The sequence below is a fragment of the Argiope bruennichi genome, chromosome 9 (genome assembly GCF_947563725.1).
Source record: "Argiope bruennichi chromosome 9, qqArgBrue1.1, whole genome shotgun sequence".
NCBI lineage: Eukaryota > Metazoa > Arthropoda > Arachnida > Araneae > Araneidae > Argiope > Argiope bruennichi.
Window position 1 is genome coordinate 52,275,711 of NC_079159.1, and position 16,289 is coordinate 52,291,999.

Sequence of the window (16,289 nt, forward strand, 5' to 3'; positions counted from 1 at the left end):
ATGAAATTCAATTGGGACGTTTATATCCGAAGAGCTAAAACTATAGTGGGGTTAAATATAACCCCTATAAGTAAGTACTCCCTCTGGAGGATATCTATCTCCAATCAATCCTGAATCGGGTAGTCTGAGGACCAATCGTTAAAATATTGATAATAAAGTATAATAATATTTCTACTACTAATAAAGAAAAATATGTGTTTGATTGTGTCCATTTGCTCTACAGGATAGAAACGTTGACATAGAGCAAACAAATTTAGTACAGATGTGCATAGATAATCAGACTGTGCCTCTCCTAGCGATTTTTTAGAAGTTTCAATTAATTAAAAATATTATTGCACGCCAGTGGTTAATATAATTTTAAAATTAAGAAATTGTTTTTTAATGACATCAATTTACTTGTCATGCTTTTTTGGAATTTTAGAAAATTTTCAAACATTTTTTTTGCTGGATTTTTAACAACAGATTACACTGTTGTCCTGAAATTCAATCCGTTTTCATAATTTAATCAAATACTTAATAGCGTACTTTGTGTACTTTTCTTCCATTATTGAACACCAAGGATGAAAGATTCTGCTTATTTTTTGCTCATTTAATACGAGGAATAGGAATCTGAGATCATTTTACCTCAAAAGATTTAAGTTTTTAATGACCTATGATCATGTGGATCTCGACTACATTATGAAGATACATGTACACTATAAACAGAGAATCTGTAATTTTATCAACACTGCTTTAATGTTTTTAAGAATCTGTTGTTTAAACATATTTTTTTCTGATGGAATCTGGAACATTAAATTATGCATAAGATATTTAATTGAAATAAACCTTAACCAACAATCCGAACGAATCATCTGGCTGCAAAGTAACAAGACCAATTATCATAAATTAAATAATTTCGAAATATATGAACACTATTTCAGAATACAATAATATTATGTAAATTAATAATTACTACAGAACATTCTGATAGCCAAAATACAATCTGCGTTTATCAAAAGTGTTGGTAACCATTGTTTATCGGAAACTCTTCGTATTTTTCCATGACTACGTGTGGATTCTAAGTAATTGAGTGCAACGTTCTAACTGAAGCACGTAAATTATGCATTACTCAATATAGACTGTAACCGGTTCGTTTCTGCAATTGTTGAACACACCTGCCAGTTTGAATAAAATCGAATAAAAATATTCCGGATTTTTCTCATACATTAGTTAAACACAGGGAAATAAAATTAGAAAAATGTTTGTTTAATGCAATGTTTTTTCTTCTGTGTTTCAGGCTGTTGTTGCCCAGGTGACGAATCACATCCTCTGTCCACAACTTCTCACGTGCAGTCTGTGACGTTAGAGTGTCACGTGATATTGGAAGACTTGTATGGAAGATACGCACAGCTAGCTTGCAGTTGCAAGTGCTGGTTACGGTAAATGTTTGTTTTTCTCGTGAGTGTAACGCATTTGTTCTAAAATGGAAAGGACGTTTTATTCACAGGAGTTTTTCGTTCTTTTGTTCTATAATGACATACATTTTAGTATTGAACACGATCGATCCATAGTTTCCTAATGCGCTGTTAATGAATACTTGAGAAATAGTAAAAATACAGGTCACTCGGAGGGGGGGGGCAGGTCAAAATAGCTTAGGAAAGTAGCTCAGTGTCAGGGAAGATAACAGCAGAACAAGTCACGCAAAAGTTCGATTATAAAGAACAGTGCTAAGAATGATATTATGTAATATGGTCATTGAAACCATTTATTTTTTCATTTAAAAAAAACAAATAATAAAGGCTGCAATGCTGAATTAAAGATTAAATGAACAGCCTTCAGCAATCAGCTATTCGATACCCATATAAATATTGTCAATCTAATCAATTAATTTGATGCAATAGAATCACTGGGGGAATTGGGAAAGTGTTTTAGTGAACTAGGAAATATATGTCTTACTAACGCATTTTAGAGGAACATTATAAATACTTTCTTGCTTCTTTCTATTAAATCTTCTGGCGTTTGTTTACTTTAGTTGCAATAGCAATAAAAATAAGTGAAACCAAAACTGTTTCTACATTGGTTATTTTCGAGGTAAATTGCTAAATTATACATTTCTTGTAGGATATATCGGCTAAGTGTAGGTAAGATTTAATTTTCATTTTTAGATTTCTCCAGAGAAATACGAGTGGTTTCTTAATCACTTCTGACAATTTTAATTGTGGGGTAGTTGGTAACAGATTTTTAATATAATCAAAACTTATATTTTCCATATATTTTGAAGTATTATATTATAGGTAGTGATATTAAGTAAAGGAACATAGTAATATTATGTCCCACCAATATTTTTTATTATCTTATACCAAATTAACAACTGATATTGCTAAATAATCAGTTATATGTTATTATTACACACATAATAATTTTCCCACATGATAATGTACTTACTATTAATAATGATTTGTTGCTGATTGATGTGGAATTTTAAAAAAAAGCAAGAATACTGAAGTCAAAGAAGGAAAAAAAAGTGTGCAACTGAAAGAGTATTTTGAAGAAGATGATTTTGTCTCTTTTCAATACAAAAAAATGGGGATTATGAAGATGGGAAAAGTAGCATTCCGTATCATCCATGGTTGAATTTTCAATATATAAATATTTTGATGGTATTAAAAAAATTACCATTATTTTTTCGTATCAAGGATAGATGGAGATGAAGAGATGATGTTTAGCTAATGATGACATGCTTGAAGAGCACCAATTTGACTAAATTAAAGTTTGTTTTTAGCGGCTAATAATAATTTACGATTGCCGAGAGTTAGATGAATATTGTATTATTAGAACCTATCGCTAAAAATATTTTTAGGCATAAATGTTTGAGGAAAATTTGTCGAATCAGAAAGAATTCAAAGAAAAATATATGATTTATATTTGTGAAATGATAAACGAAATGAGTTGCAGAACTTTACTTTAGACTATCTAAAGACTTTTTCACTTATAACTTGCCACAGCTTTCTCCTAGAAAATTTCAAAATTGTTGACAAAATAGCAATTAGAGTTCGTAGTAACTTAGTTATAGAATTTAAAAATAATTACTTTTCAGTTTAAGAGTAAAAGCACTAGGGGCATGATAACCCTAGATAGGCATGTCTCCCCTATTTTGGACACCAATTTCCCGACCGATTAAAAATAAAATTATAGACAGAATACCAGTTCAAATATCAAATTATATGCATTTAAATCAATGCGTTTTCGAATTATTGCATTTAAATGCTTCTGAAAATACCCACCAACAGATGAAAAACCTTTGACAAATTTATTTCAAAACTTGATAAAGAATTATACTTTAATTGCTAAAACTATTAACCAAATTTTATTTTTGTAAGTTCATTCGCTTTTGGGCTATCGCTTTTATATGAATGCAAAAGTTAAGACCGACAGACGGTCAATTCCTTGACGACATTGAAAATTTCATACATATCTATACTTTAGAGGTTAAATCTAAAGTGCAAAACACCAATAAAGCTCTGTTCATTTGATAGCCATTGTGTTAAGTTATATTCGAAAAGTCGACCAGACAGATTTCCTATGGATAGATTTAGTTCAAAATTTGATAGAAATATATATCTTTTATATAAAAAAATGCCAAATTTCATCCATCTAGCTCAAGGCGTTTTGAGTTATCATGATTGTAGAGAGAAATAGTTTCGAAAATGTGATTTTAGACTCAAGTAGTTTTGAAACTTGGAGATCCTTCAAAATTTCGAGTTTGTATTTTTTGACAATTACAATGATTTCTTTTTGAATACTTCGCACATAAAAAAATAAAAATATAAAAATTATGAACCATTTTACTCTATAATAATGAATTTTATCATAATTACAGAGTAAAATGCTTTTGCATGTATTTGCAAATAATTTGAAGCGTATTAACCAAGGTTTCCTTCGTTTTTTTGAAGCAAAAAATAAAAGATTTTTCGATTTTAAACATAGTGTCCAGTAAAACGTTTTTGACATCTATAAATTTGTATGAATCTCTTAAAAAATACTAAAATTAATGAAAATATTTATTACAGAGTAGAATGATTTTCCGTGTACTGTAATTTTCTATAAAATGACGACTGTTTAGAACATATTTAACCATCTACGTTCTAATAGGCTATTTTTCATTCCAACAAATTCTTCTTTACACGCAACGAATTATGATGGAACTGGTCATCACTGCTTCTCGACCGATCATTCCAAGGAACGAGCACGCAATGAATGAATTAAAGTACATTTTACTAATAACCATTCTGGGAAGTTAATGTGTCAACTTCAAATCAATAAAAGCAATCGATTTTTCCAAGTACCATTTTGTATCAAGTAAAAGAGTGGAATACAACAAGATAAATAATTTATTTTTTATCAAAAGACAAATAAAAAATAAGCATGAATAAGACAATAAATGTGAAAAAATAAAGCAACTACTAATTATTTTAACTAAAAAGTAACAGCGTCATCTGATGTTGAGAAAATTAGACAGTTTTGCACTTTGACGATGAATTATAATCAATTGATAGTTAATGAGTGATCTGCAAATCAATGAAAAGAATCAATTTTTCTTTCAAGTTCTTTATTCGAAATTGGGAAGAGTAAAACATAATGGACAAGTGATTGTTTTTTCTTTTTTTCTAAGGTATGTTTCAAAAACAGATAGACATGTTATACATTAATGTCATACATGGAAATAATGCGATAAAGAATCACTTGCACCAATTGTTTTCAAAAATAACACCGACTTTCAAAAATAATAACATTGACACAAATAATGACACCTGCTAACAGAAAATTAGAAAGTTTGCAGTTGGACAATAAATCCTCGTCCAGTATTTGATGCCTGCCAATACTTCTGAAACACGCTGACTGTTTGGTCTACAAATTTATTTGATGATTATTATTAATAGTTATAAAATAGTAAAACATAGTTAACTATGAAGTGTAAATAACTGGACCTTTTTGGTAAGGGTTTGTTGCTATCCATGCTGTTAACAATTATTAATAAAGATAAGAACACTAGGCAAATGTCAAAAATTATGAGTTAATAATAGTCTTGTAAGAAACCTCAGATGTTTCAACTGTAAGGTTTTGATTTCGAGATTCAATTCCACTAAAAGTAGATGATATCATTTAACTGATCTTGGTTTGAGGTGGGCGTCAGCAGTAAATTTAATTTCGAGTTTTTATCAGCGTAATAACAACACATCGCAAAAAACTAGCAGTTTTTTTATTCACGAATAATTTTCTCTGGCATTTGAAGTTTTAATTACGCTTATAATTCCATAGAATAAAATAACCTAATTTTTAAGAAATATAATAATGAGTTGTTGGTTCTGTTTGTTTGTTGCTTATCCTCCTTGGATTGAGCACCAATTCAAATCAAGTCCAAGAGATCGGGGACAGAGGGGTGCATTAGCTTCTGAGGTTAAAGACCCCTGAGCACTCGAGGACACAAGTCTGACTTTAGCTTATATGAAGATGACACTCACACACTTGCTTGCATAGCCCCTTTTTTGCAAGGGGACTCTTTCACACACCTCACAGAGGGTAAAAGGTACATACAGAGTAGAAAAAACATGGTTGTTCTTTACACACAGGGTAAAGAACAACCATGATCGAACCAGGATTCGAACCCGGGAAGCCCAGATCATGGGGAAGTTGGTTCTTTATCCAATAAGAACCAAATCTACAGATTTAAATCTATGAAATTTGACCTGAATACCCTTTTTTTTTAATGCAAAGCTGGGCATTCATAAAACTTAGCTAAAGTGTTCGAAAACAATACATTAAACGGTCACAGTGATATTTTTTATTTTCGAAAAATTAGGAATTAAACATTTGAAAATAGATCACAGTTTTTACACCACTAATTTCATATCCTGTTCCGATATGGAGACCTTTCATATTCTGTTCATAGATGGAGACATAAGGTATAAAAAGCTATAAAAGTTAACAAAGTACGAAGAGGTAATGAAGGAACAGAGAATGTGAAGAGAAAAATAAAGAGAAAAAAATTATTTTTATAGGGGATTAGGCTTATTAATAAATATATTTTTGGGTTATATTCGAGGTGAATGTAGAGGTTTTTCCAATTTTAGAACGTTAACTGTCAAAATAACAGTTGAAAATAAAAATGCAAACATCTTATGGCATTTAAGCCATTGATTTATACTCGATTTTAGATATTATAAATGATTACTTTGAAGAAAATGAAAGCCTGTTAAAAAGATAGGTATTAAATAAAACAGAAATTAAAAAATAGTGACCGAGTAATTCAAAGTTAACAATAATTCGTCAGCGTCTATGTTTTATTAAAGCGAAGAAAGCAGTATTGAGCAAAAATGAAATTGATATCATTGAAGTGGTAAATTTTGACTTTTAAGAGGAAATTTTTATTGAAATATTTCTTGTAAGATTATTTTCTCTGATTTCACTACAGACAAACAGCAAAATTTCTGTTAATTTCAGATTAACTGAATAGTCTACAAATAGTTTTGCGCTTTTAAAAGGTGAGATTTTTCCTTCTCTTCTCTTGAAGACTAAATGTGGCAAGTGTGGGTGAAATCAATCCAGCCGTTTGGAAGGAGATGAGGAACCATAAAACATACCGCAATGTCTTTTATTTATGTTAAAATAATCATATTGTTATGAATTCGGGTTTTTTTCGATTTTTTAGTCGATGAAGAAACAGTCCTTTAAAAGTCTAAAATATTTATCCCAGCAAATTTAGGACTTTATACAAAGAAACTTAGCTACTCTCTACTGTCTTTCCAAACGCCTGAAAATCTCCACTGTCTCCTCGCTTTAACTGTATCCAGCTGCCGAAACATTACTACACGACTGGCTATTCCTCATACGACTCAATGCTACTTCTACCATAAACACCAGGACTCAGCACACAGCTCAATTCAGCATTCGCTTGAGCTCCACACAACGCTTTCTCTTCGGTGGACTGATGCAATTATTCGCCGTTGACTCGCTATGCGATCTAAACCTCTCGAAGAGTCGGTACATGACTGTCTTCGGCTTGGACTACCGGCCTTTTATAGTTTCCGGAGCAGAAAAGAAATGATTCTTGAACAATTAAGCATATCTCGGCTCCTATGGCTTCTATCACCAAAATTCTCGAAGATTCCAATATTATCTATTTTATCGCAAAAGTCACCAAATTTGTAGTCAAGTCGCCAAATGGTCGCCAAGTTTGGCGCCAAGCTCTGGGACTACTGATTCGGCATCTGATCAGCATCCAACAAAGCTGATCGTAAAATGGTCTTTCCAGTGATTGAACTGATCGTGCTGGGAAGCAGCATTACTGATTTGTAACAATATTCGGCAATTGAGTTAAAAATATAACTTTCCCACAGTTTCAGTTAAATGAAAGAAAACAAAACAACGCTTTTATCTCAGATTTGAAATATACAAAGAGAAAGTGTTGTAACTGTAAAAAAAAATTCGAATATAACATGTTGATGAATATTCATCAAAATGTCAGACCCCTCCCCCCGCATTCGAAAAAGTACTTTTATTGGGTGATGCTTATTTGTTTAGGAATGATATAACTCAAAATTGCCTTTAAATGCTCATTGAAATTTGTTATGTATTCCTAAAACAACTGGAAAATTTTCTGATTTCTGTCGACTCTTGGATGAAATTAATTGCAAGAATATCTGTCCGTCTGTGTAAACGTAAACACGATAACCAAAAAAAAACAAAAAAACACCAATAGTTATATAGAAGAAATTTGATGCATTATTTCTTCATCAAAAGTGTGTGCATCAAATTTTTGAGATATATACTTTTGATTATTTATTCATTGTTAGTTTTAGTGATAATTCAAAAATGCAACAATTTATAGAAATAAAATTTGATGTGAGGTTTCGAGATTCAAATTGTAGATCTTTGTATTAAAATTTGGGTTCAATCGGCTAATAAAAAGAAATCTAAAATTCATATTTATTTTTTTCATTCTTTTATCCTTTTTTTCATGAATTTCAAAGAGCATTAAAGTAAGCGGGTTTAGTTTAGTTTAGTTTAATTAAAGTTCCGTTTTGAAGCAACGTTAAGGTTATTTTGTAACTGTGAGCCGTGGTTAGATGATGAGGGTTGTGACTGGGCTGGCAGGCTTTCTCCAGGCTTCTACACTACACTGTGTCACAACAGTGGGAGGGCGTTTGGCCCTGACGGATTTAGCGGGCACCAGGCCCGTTTACATGACGGTTCTTCGCTGGAATCGGGTCTCGGACCTCAAGCCCTCCGGTTCCGAAGCCGAGACCTTCCCACCAGGCCATTGTGGTTCCCTAAATTGTGTATCAGAAATCGGATATCTTGTGAAAGAAATTCTCTTTCATATGACTTACTTCATTTTGGGCAGTAAAATGACACACTATTCTTTTGGAGAGTTTACTGCCTCTCTCTCCATCCCATATTTATGGAAAATTCAGGAGATGCAGGATGTTAGAAAAAGAATCGGAAAGAAAATGTTGTATTTTCTAAATATGCGAGAAAGGCGAGAGGTATTTTTCCATTACGGCTTGCTTTTGTAGTTTCTAGTTGAAATTGCTAACCTGAAAAAATTTTTTGTCACGAATTAAATAGTCGGTTTAAATAATTTTCTTTGTGATAATTTTTCTTTTCAAAATTAATTTCAAGAATTCTAAATAAAAGATATCACCTAATACACAATGAGTTTCAAGATCACATCAAAATGAACATGTGATACCGTTGAAATATTAATTTTCAACTTTAAAATATGACTCTTTATAGAGTATCTATATTATTCATTATTTTTTAGTATGAAACCTCCCAATTAAGTTTCCTTACATGAAATATGTCAATTCAAAATAGCTCTCTAAATATTATATTTACTATTGATTCAAGGTGTAAATTCTATTAATAATATAGTTTTTATATTTTTTTTTATCTTATTCAGGTGCCAAGAAACTCAAAAGTGCTTGAAGTGGTATTCATTAATCCGTTCAGTAGCCAGTTCAATATCGTTTCACTCATCTGAATTGTCAACATTGAAAGAAATCTTAGTAAGTATGGCAATCTTTAAAAATATGCTTAATTTGTGGAGGTTGTAACAGCTTTGAAAGGAGAAGAAATATTAAAATAAATCACAGCAATTTTAAGTAACACATTTTTTATTAACATATTAAATAGAAAAATTTCTTTTATCTTAATCATTTTCTGATACTAAGTCTTTGATTTATAATATTCACTATTTCAAATATTATAGAATCTTTAAATCAGTCGCTTATCTAATTCGCTGTCAGATGGCGCCACATATATAAAATCAAAATTTAGCTAAATTATAAGATCCACTGATATCTCATAAAATAGTAAAATAATGTAAGTTATTAAGAATACATAAATGTGTAAATGTGTGGACATCAGAAAATAGGTGTAATATAGATTCGAAACTCCATCGCTACAAATGTGAACTTCTTAAATATGAAATTCAAACTTCTTAAGTTCAATGAAAGTGTATTGTAAAAACGATTTTATTATGACATAATTTTTCTTATTAACTTTTAAGATAAAATGTTAGAAAAAGAATTTTTTTCTTCAAAAAATTTATAAATTGATGGACTCAAGGAGGAAAGCAACATTTTATGAGTTTTGGATTCACAATTATGAAATGCCCAAAACGCTGACTAATTACTTTTTTTATCCAAAACTGAGCAAATTACGGAATTTACAATACAAATTACGGCATTATAATATTTAATATAATAAAATTAGGATAGTTTTGTAATATTGTAATTGCATAATTGTAATATTAGGACATTTTTTTATGATTTTTAAAAAAAATTTCATTGCAAAATATGTACTTAATAGTTCTTACTGAATTACACAACTGCTTTCAATTCTAAAATATCTTTATAATTCCTAACTTGGTGTCCTGTAAAAATGTTCTATACGCCTATATAAAAAAATTGAAAATTCATAATGTATTTATATTCTACAGAAAAATCCAAACTACACAATATTCTTTAAATTTTAATCGCAGATAATGAAAAGCATAAAAAAAGATTTTGGAGAAGACTTCGTCATAATTAATTAAAGGTTTAATTTTTTATTAATTAAAAATACATTATGTTAATTATAAAGAATAGATTATTTAATCTTAAATGTAGTCTTTCTTTTGAATGATAATATTACCGATATGTTAAATCAATAAAAAATTCTGATAAATTTTTTTTGTCACAGCGTTGCAACTCGAAATAATTGGTTAAATTTTGCATTTAAAAATTATTAAAAATTCGTAAAAATATTATTTGGTATAACTGATGTATTATTAGTAGACAGTAGTAGTTACTATTTTAGAAATATTATATATATTTAAAAATTGAATTTATTTAACTTGTTGACATTCTGTTCAGTGTTAATATAAATTATATTTTTTGTTCTAAATATAAAGTACATTTTTACATGCAATACTTAGTTGTCGATTGCTGATTTTTTAAATGTTTGATGCAGTCTTTGTTTTGTTGTATGTATTTCAAACTTTGTCCACAAATATTGAGGAAAATTCAATGAAGAATTAGCACAAGGAAGATTTTAATAAAAAATTTGGATAAGGTAGATTTTAATAAAAAAAAATATGTGAACATTGATTACATTAATATTAATTTGGCAATTAATTAATTTAGTACTTTACATTATTATTAATTAGTAGTTTAATACGTTATAAACTTATATATTAATATTAATATAAAAGCTTTATAAAGAATTCGCATTAGAAAGATTTTATATTAATATATAATTATATATATAAAATTATATATTAATATTTAAGTTTTAATAAAGTATTTGCACAAGAAAGACTTTAATAGAGAATTTGGATTAGGTAGATTTTAATTCAAAATATGTGAGCATTAATTACATTATTATTAATTTATATATTAATATAAAATAATATATTTAATTATTAATTTTACATATTAATATAAAAGCTTTATAAAGAATTTGCATAAGAAAGATTTTATATATATATATATATATATATATATATATATATATATATATATATATATATATATATATATATATATAAGGTTAATTTTGTTTGAAGCAGAATGCAGGTTGGACAAGCAATGAAGAGACTTTGTATTTTTTATTTCGTTTTATTCTCCCGGGAGAGAGGCATGATTTATTTACAAGAAGACGCAGCGCGGCACAAAAGCAGAAGTAAGGGAGGAACGAAACAAATGATCACTAGTCTTATATAACATGGGATTTCCGACCACGCGATATAGGTTTATATATTAATATATAAGTTTTATTAAAGTATTTGGGTAAGAAATATTTTAATAGAGAATTTGGATAAGGTAGGTTTAGTAAAAAGTATGTTAATTATTACAGTAATGTTTTCATAAAAGTACATTAATTGCATTATTATTAATACTTAACAAATTAATTAAATTAGTAGTTAATTTCAAATATTAATAGAAAAGTAAAATAGTTTAATCCTGAACCATGTATCAGCTAGTAATGTAATAATTCTCAGTGATAATATATTTTTTAAAGAATGAAAAAGTACATTCATTTTACAATACATTAATTAATTTGAAAATAATTTTTGCACTCGAAAATGTTAAGTAAAAATGAAAACTATTGTATATAACAATACACACACATAAAAGCCCCCCCCCCCCCTTCTCAACCTTTTACGAATTTCGTGAATGATAGCTTCCGTCTAGAGCAAAATACTTTCCCAAAATGAATACCGGCGGAAGTAATTATAGTATATAGTTTGATTAAGTGAAAAACGGAATTCTTAAATGAAAAATGGCGAAAGTTTTCACCGAAAGCTTTATTATCCTGTCATAACAGATCTAGATAGATTATATTCTCTGATAGGATATTCACCGTTATTTCTTGATGATATGCCTGTCAAATCAACGAATATTGTATTTCGGAAATATTCTGCATTTTGACTTGCACAATAGAAAAAAATTGAAACATAAATATATATTACATATTATCCAGATGAAATTTGATGCATAAGATGGTCTTGTGAATTATGTGATGCCTAATATGGTATGTCAGATCTGAGGAAAAATAGCTTTTAGGGGAAACAATTATTTATCAGTGATATATGTATTGTTATTTTGGAATAGTTAAAGAAAGGGAAATAAATTAAAGGAGATAAACTATTAAATTTACAAAGCATTTTTTAAAATTTAAAGAAAAATTGGATATAATTCTCAGAATTTATTTAGATTGGCATATTTTGAGGTCTAGTTATTATTGAGAATTGGGAAAAAATCAAATAATTCTTTATTAGATTTAAAGCATTTATACATTAATCTTTAAATTGAGAGAGTATGAGTAAAATGAATATAAATGCTGGAGTCTTTTAAATAAAAAAGTACGATAAAGATTTCTTCGCTAGCATTGAATCGTCTTTTTAAAATTGAAATTTAAAATATTTAGGTAAATGAGATAGTACTTAAAATTATATTATGATGCTCAAAATATGTCGTAACTGGCTCCTATCTAATAGACAACATAAAAAAAAATAATGTCACTTTTGATGGTATGAGTTAAAATCTGAAATTTTGGACATTGGGCAAGAAATTATGTAATGGTCTAATGAAGAACAGGAGATGCCTGAGAAGGATAGCTCTCTTTCCGTTATATTCTCTTAATTAGGACGTAATAATGAAACATGAACTGGAAAAGGAAAATGTGATGATGAAGAGGAGGGAGAAGATGAAGAAGACATGCAGATAAAATTATTACATGAGAAGATGTAACGAAAAATTACTATATATGATTCACCAAATAATGTTCATTTATATCATTAAGATATTATGATTTTCCTTTTATGCACGGTGAATTTTTAAAAATCCGACAACAATTTTGGAAGCAGGCTGATATTCGAAGTTATATACCTTCACTCTCATCAATGCGTATCTTTCAAGTGATAACGTATATAGTAAATTTAAAATTGCGATTAATTTTGTTTTTTTTGGAATATAAAACTAAGAGTATAAGTTTTAATAATAAGAAGAAAGCTGCATGAGTTTTGTAAATATTTTTCCGGCTGTGGAAGACACATAGGAAAATGTGGCTTGCAGATTGTTTGTAATTTGTGCTAATCATCAAGAAACACAAGTAGGTAAATTATAGAAATACGTATTCAATTGCTCTGAAAAATCTCTTTTCAAGAGTTGGCAAAGTTCCATTCAATTTTCAAGATTTAATTCGAGAGATTCAATTTTGTATTGGCATACAATATATAAGACTTATCGTTTTAAAGGCACACTTTCTATAAAAACTGTTTAATTTGTCTTTGTCTGTTTAATTTGCCATGATCTAGAACGTCGTTTTTAAAAAAAAAAACAGTAGGCACATATTTAAAAGGAAGATAGAAAATTGTGAGCAATGGCAAGCAATCGCATTTCGACATGTTTGGTATTATGGAAATTTAAAGACTTATTTAAGTTGCAAAAACTAGAAAATGAGTTTCCTTAGGAAATTTTATTGTTGGAAGTCCGTTAGGACAAGACAGGTGGAAGTTAAGAAATGTACTTACGAAACTTAGTATACAGCAAATAATTCCTGAGTATCTTTGGGAATTTATTTCCCTGCTGTCTAAATTTCCCTTTGTGATACTTGTAGGAGATGAAAGAGGCAAAAAGACGAATCGGAATGACGTAATATCGCAGGGTCCAAAATTTCTTCTAAACGAGTTACATTAAAAGAAAGAAAGAAAAAAAAATAGAAACAGCAAGACGTTAGTGTAACACAAATTATTTTAACAACAAATTTCACATTGGCAATTAACAACATGTTATAGAAGGTGTTAGAAATTTCTATTAGAAGCAGTTACATAGGCTTCACAGCATTGCCACGTGGAACTCTTAATGTTCTGGAAGATGTCTGTTCCGTTTCTCACATCTACCGGCAGCTACAGAGACATGAGCAGGAGGTCTTGTACATCAAGACTTCATTTGACCCCAGCAGAAGAATTACAGGTATGACAGGGCCGGAGATCTAGCAAGTCAATGAAAGGGACCAATATGACTTATCCAATGCAGTTCAAATGTAAGACTGTCATTGATGTCTTGTGGGAATGGGAGAGTCCCATCATTGCTGGAACCACTTATGCAGCTTAACAAGAAGAATATGTGCTTTTACAAGAAGCCCAGGTAAACCTTGTGGTAGAAAGATCAAGTATGTCCTACCGTTCAGAAGAAGGAAGGGAGGGGTCAGAAGGTACAGTTCAGTGAGGTAATCTCCAAAATACCAACAAAAACACTGACAGAGAAATGAAGTTGAAAAGCACGTGGTCGGGTGCTATTGAGGGCTCTTCAAAGTTCAAAAATGGGTGTTATGCTAAATGAAGGTTCCCACTCTTGCGAAATTTACCTCATCCTTGAAAAACACTCCCAGAAAATGTGCTGTTTTTCGCATTCTATTGAAAACATCATGTAGCCACGCTCAGGTATTCATGATTCTTAGACTACGATGATTTGAAGGATTGCAGGTGGTGTGGACGGATTTGGTTTGTGAACAGTATCCACCAATGATGTGGAAAACACCATTTATGACGTGGAAAGACCATGGCGAAGGAAAGGCCAATTTATTTCGAGCATTCGTACTTAAATTGCCTTCTTCCAGACATGATATATTTTCTTCATTTTCTGGCGTCTTCGTCGTTCTATTCATGGTAACTTTTGTTAAACAAGCAGTCTCTCATAATCTTTTGAACATAAGTGCTGGAAATATTCCTGATACACGTGCAGAAAATCGTGTCTTTTATAATACAATTTGTAGCTCTATACATTAGGTCCATGTCAGCCAGTTCAACTTTTTCATACTCATCCATCCAAATGTATTTGGAACAGGCTCATAAATCAGTAAATGTTGATTTCAAGCAGGATTGGTGTTCAATCGACCTGTCCTGCTACTCAACGTCTTGTAGCACATTTCAGACCAGTAATGCTATGTAGTTCCAATTCGTCTTTGTATTCCCTACACCTTCTATTTGTTTAAGCACTGGCAGTAAAACAGTCTGTACAAATGAAATTAGGATTTTTTTAAAACCTGATTTTAAAGCATCATAATTACGTAACAATGAAATATTTAAACAGAAAAGTGCAACCAACTAATATTTTTCAAAAATAATTCTTAGTTCCTTATGATTATTGTGAATACGAAATATAATTTTATATTAAACCAGTTGTCATAAAAATTGCTTCTATCAAAATGTCTTCATTTCTAGAAACTAATTTTGAGAGAAAATTGTACAAAATTAGCAACAAACAAATGGGAAATAGTAAATTACGGAATATTACAGTCACGAAATTCATTTTTCTTTTTATTTACATACTTTTACTCCAAAGGGAGATTTTTTAAATATAAATATATACTTCTAATATCTCTCAAAATTAAACTTTTTTTCATCAACTGCAAATTAAATCTGAAGTGAAAATCGTCTGCAGAAAAAGAAGAGCAATTTTTTTCCAGTAAATTGCAAAGACGATATTTAATTAAAACTTTTTTTTAATAGTTTTATAATTTCTTTCTTGAATAGTTTAATTAACATTTGCAAATATTTGTTATAATATTTATTTTTTTAAATTTCTGCAACACTTTTTCAAATAAACGTGTTCTTTAAAAAAAAATTCAACACTTCGAATTCTTTTTAATCAGCTTATCCTGTGGTAATTCTTATTCAATAGATTGTTTAGTTTGAAGATTAGATTTTGCATGTGCTGTTTAGTAAAAAAACACTTTACAAGTTATATAATTTCTTAATTTCTTTTTTCCCCATTTCAGATAGAGAAATTCGGCATTTCTTCTAAAAATATGTTATTTTGTTTTAAAATAGAATTGTGAAAATGGCAGGGTCTTCAAAAAGGAGAATCCTTCTGTTCATAAAAGAAATTTAGTCTGAAAGCAGCTTAATAAAATTAACAAGTTGTTAATCTTAAAACAAGCTGTAAAAAATAAGCACAATATTTTTAAGCAGCACGTTGCGTTTATTCAAGAGATAAAGTTCATTTATAACATAATAAGGATATGTAATTCCATGAATTCAGAATATTAAAATGCTAGATTTTAATAATGAGAATTATTTTGGGTGATATTATCATCTTGAGCCTTAGTTAGAGGACGAGAACAACTTTTCAGATGGCTTTCCTTTCTACAGATATTTATTCCGTACCAGTGGTAGAATATTTGTGTCAGTCTATTTAATACATATTCTTGACCACCTTGGATCTTTGGTGGGATCGTATCTCGATACTTTAATTCTCCTC

General features: G+C 29.7%; 1 protein-coding gene across 1 annotated transcript in view; it reads left to right on the forward strand.

Moving 5' to 3' along the window:
* Positions 1–16,289, forward strand: part of LOC129984942 (uncharacterized) — an 81,702-nt gene that overhangs the window by 40,191 nt on the left and 25,222 nt on the right. The window contains exons 2-3 of the mRNA XM_056094886.1: positions 1,277–1,418; positions 8,942–9,047. Coding sequence (XP_055950861.1) covers positions 1,277–1,418; positions 8,942–9,047 — 248 coding nt within the window. The remainder of the gene's footprint in view (positions 1–1,276; positions 1,419–8,941; positions 9,048–16,289) is intronic.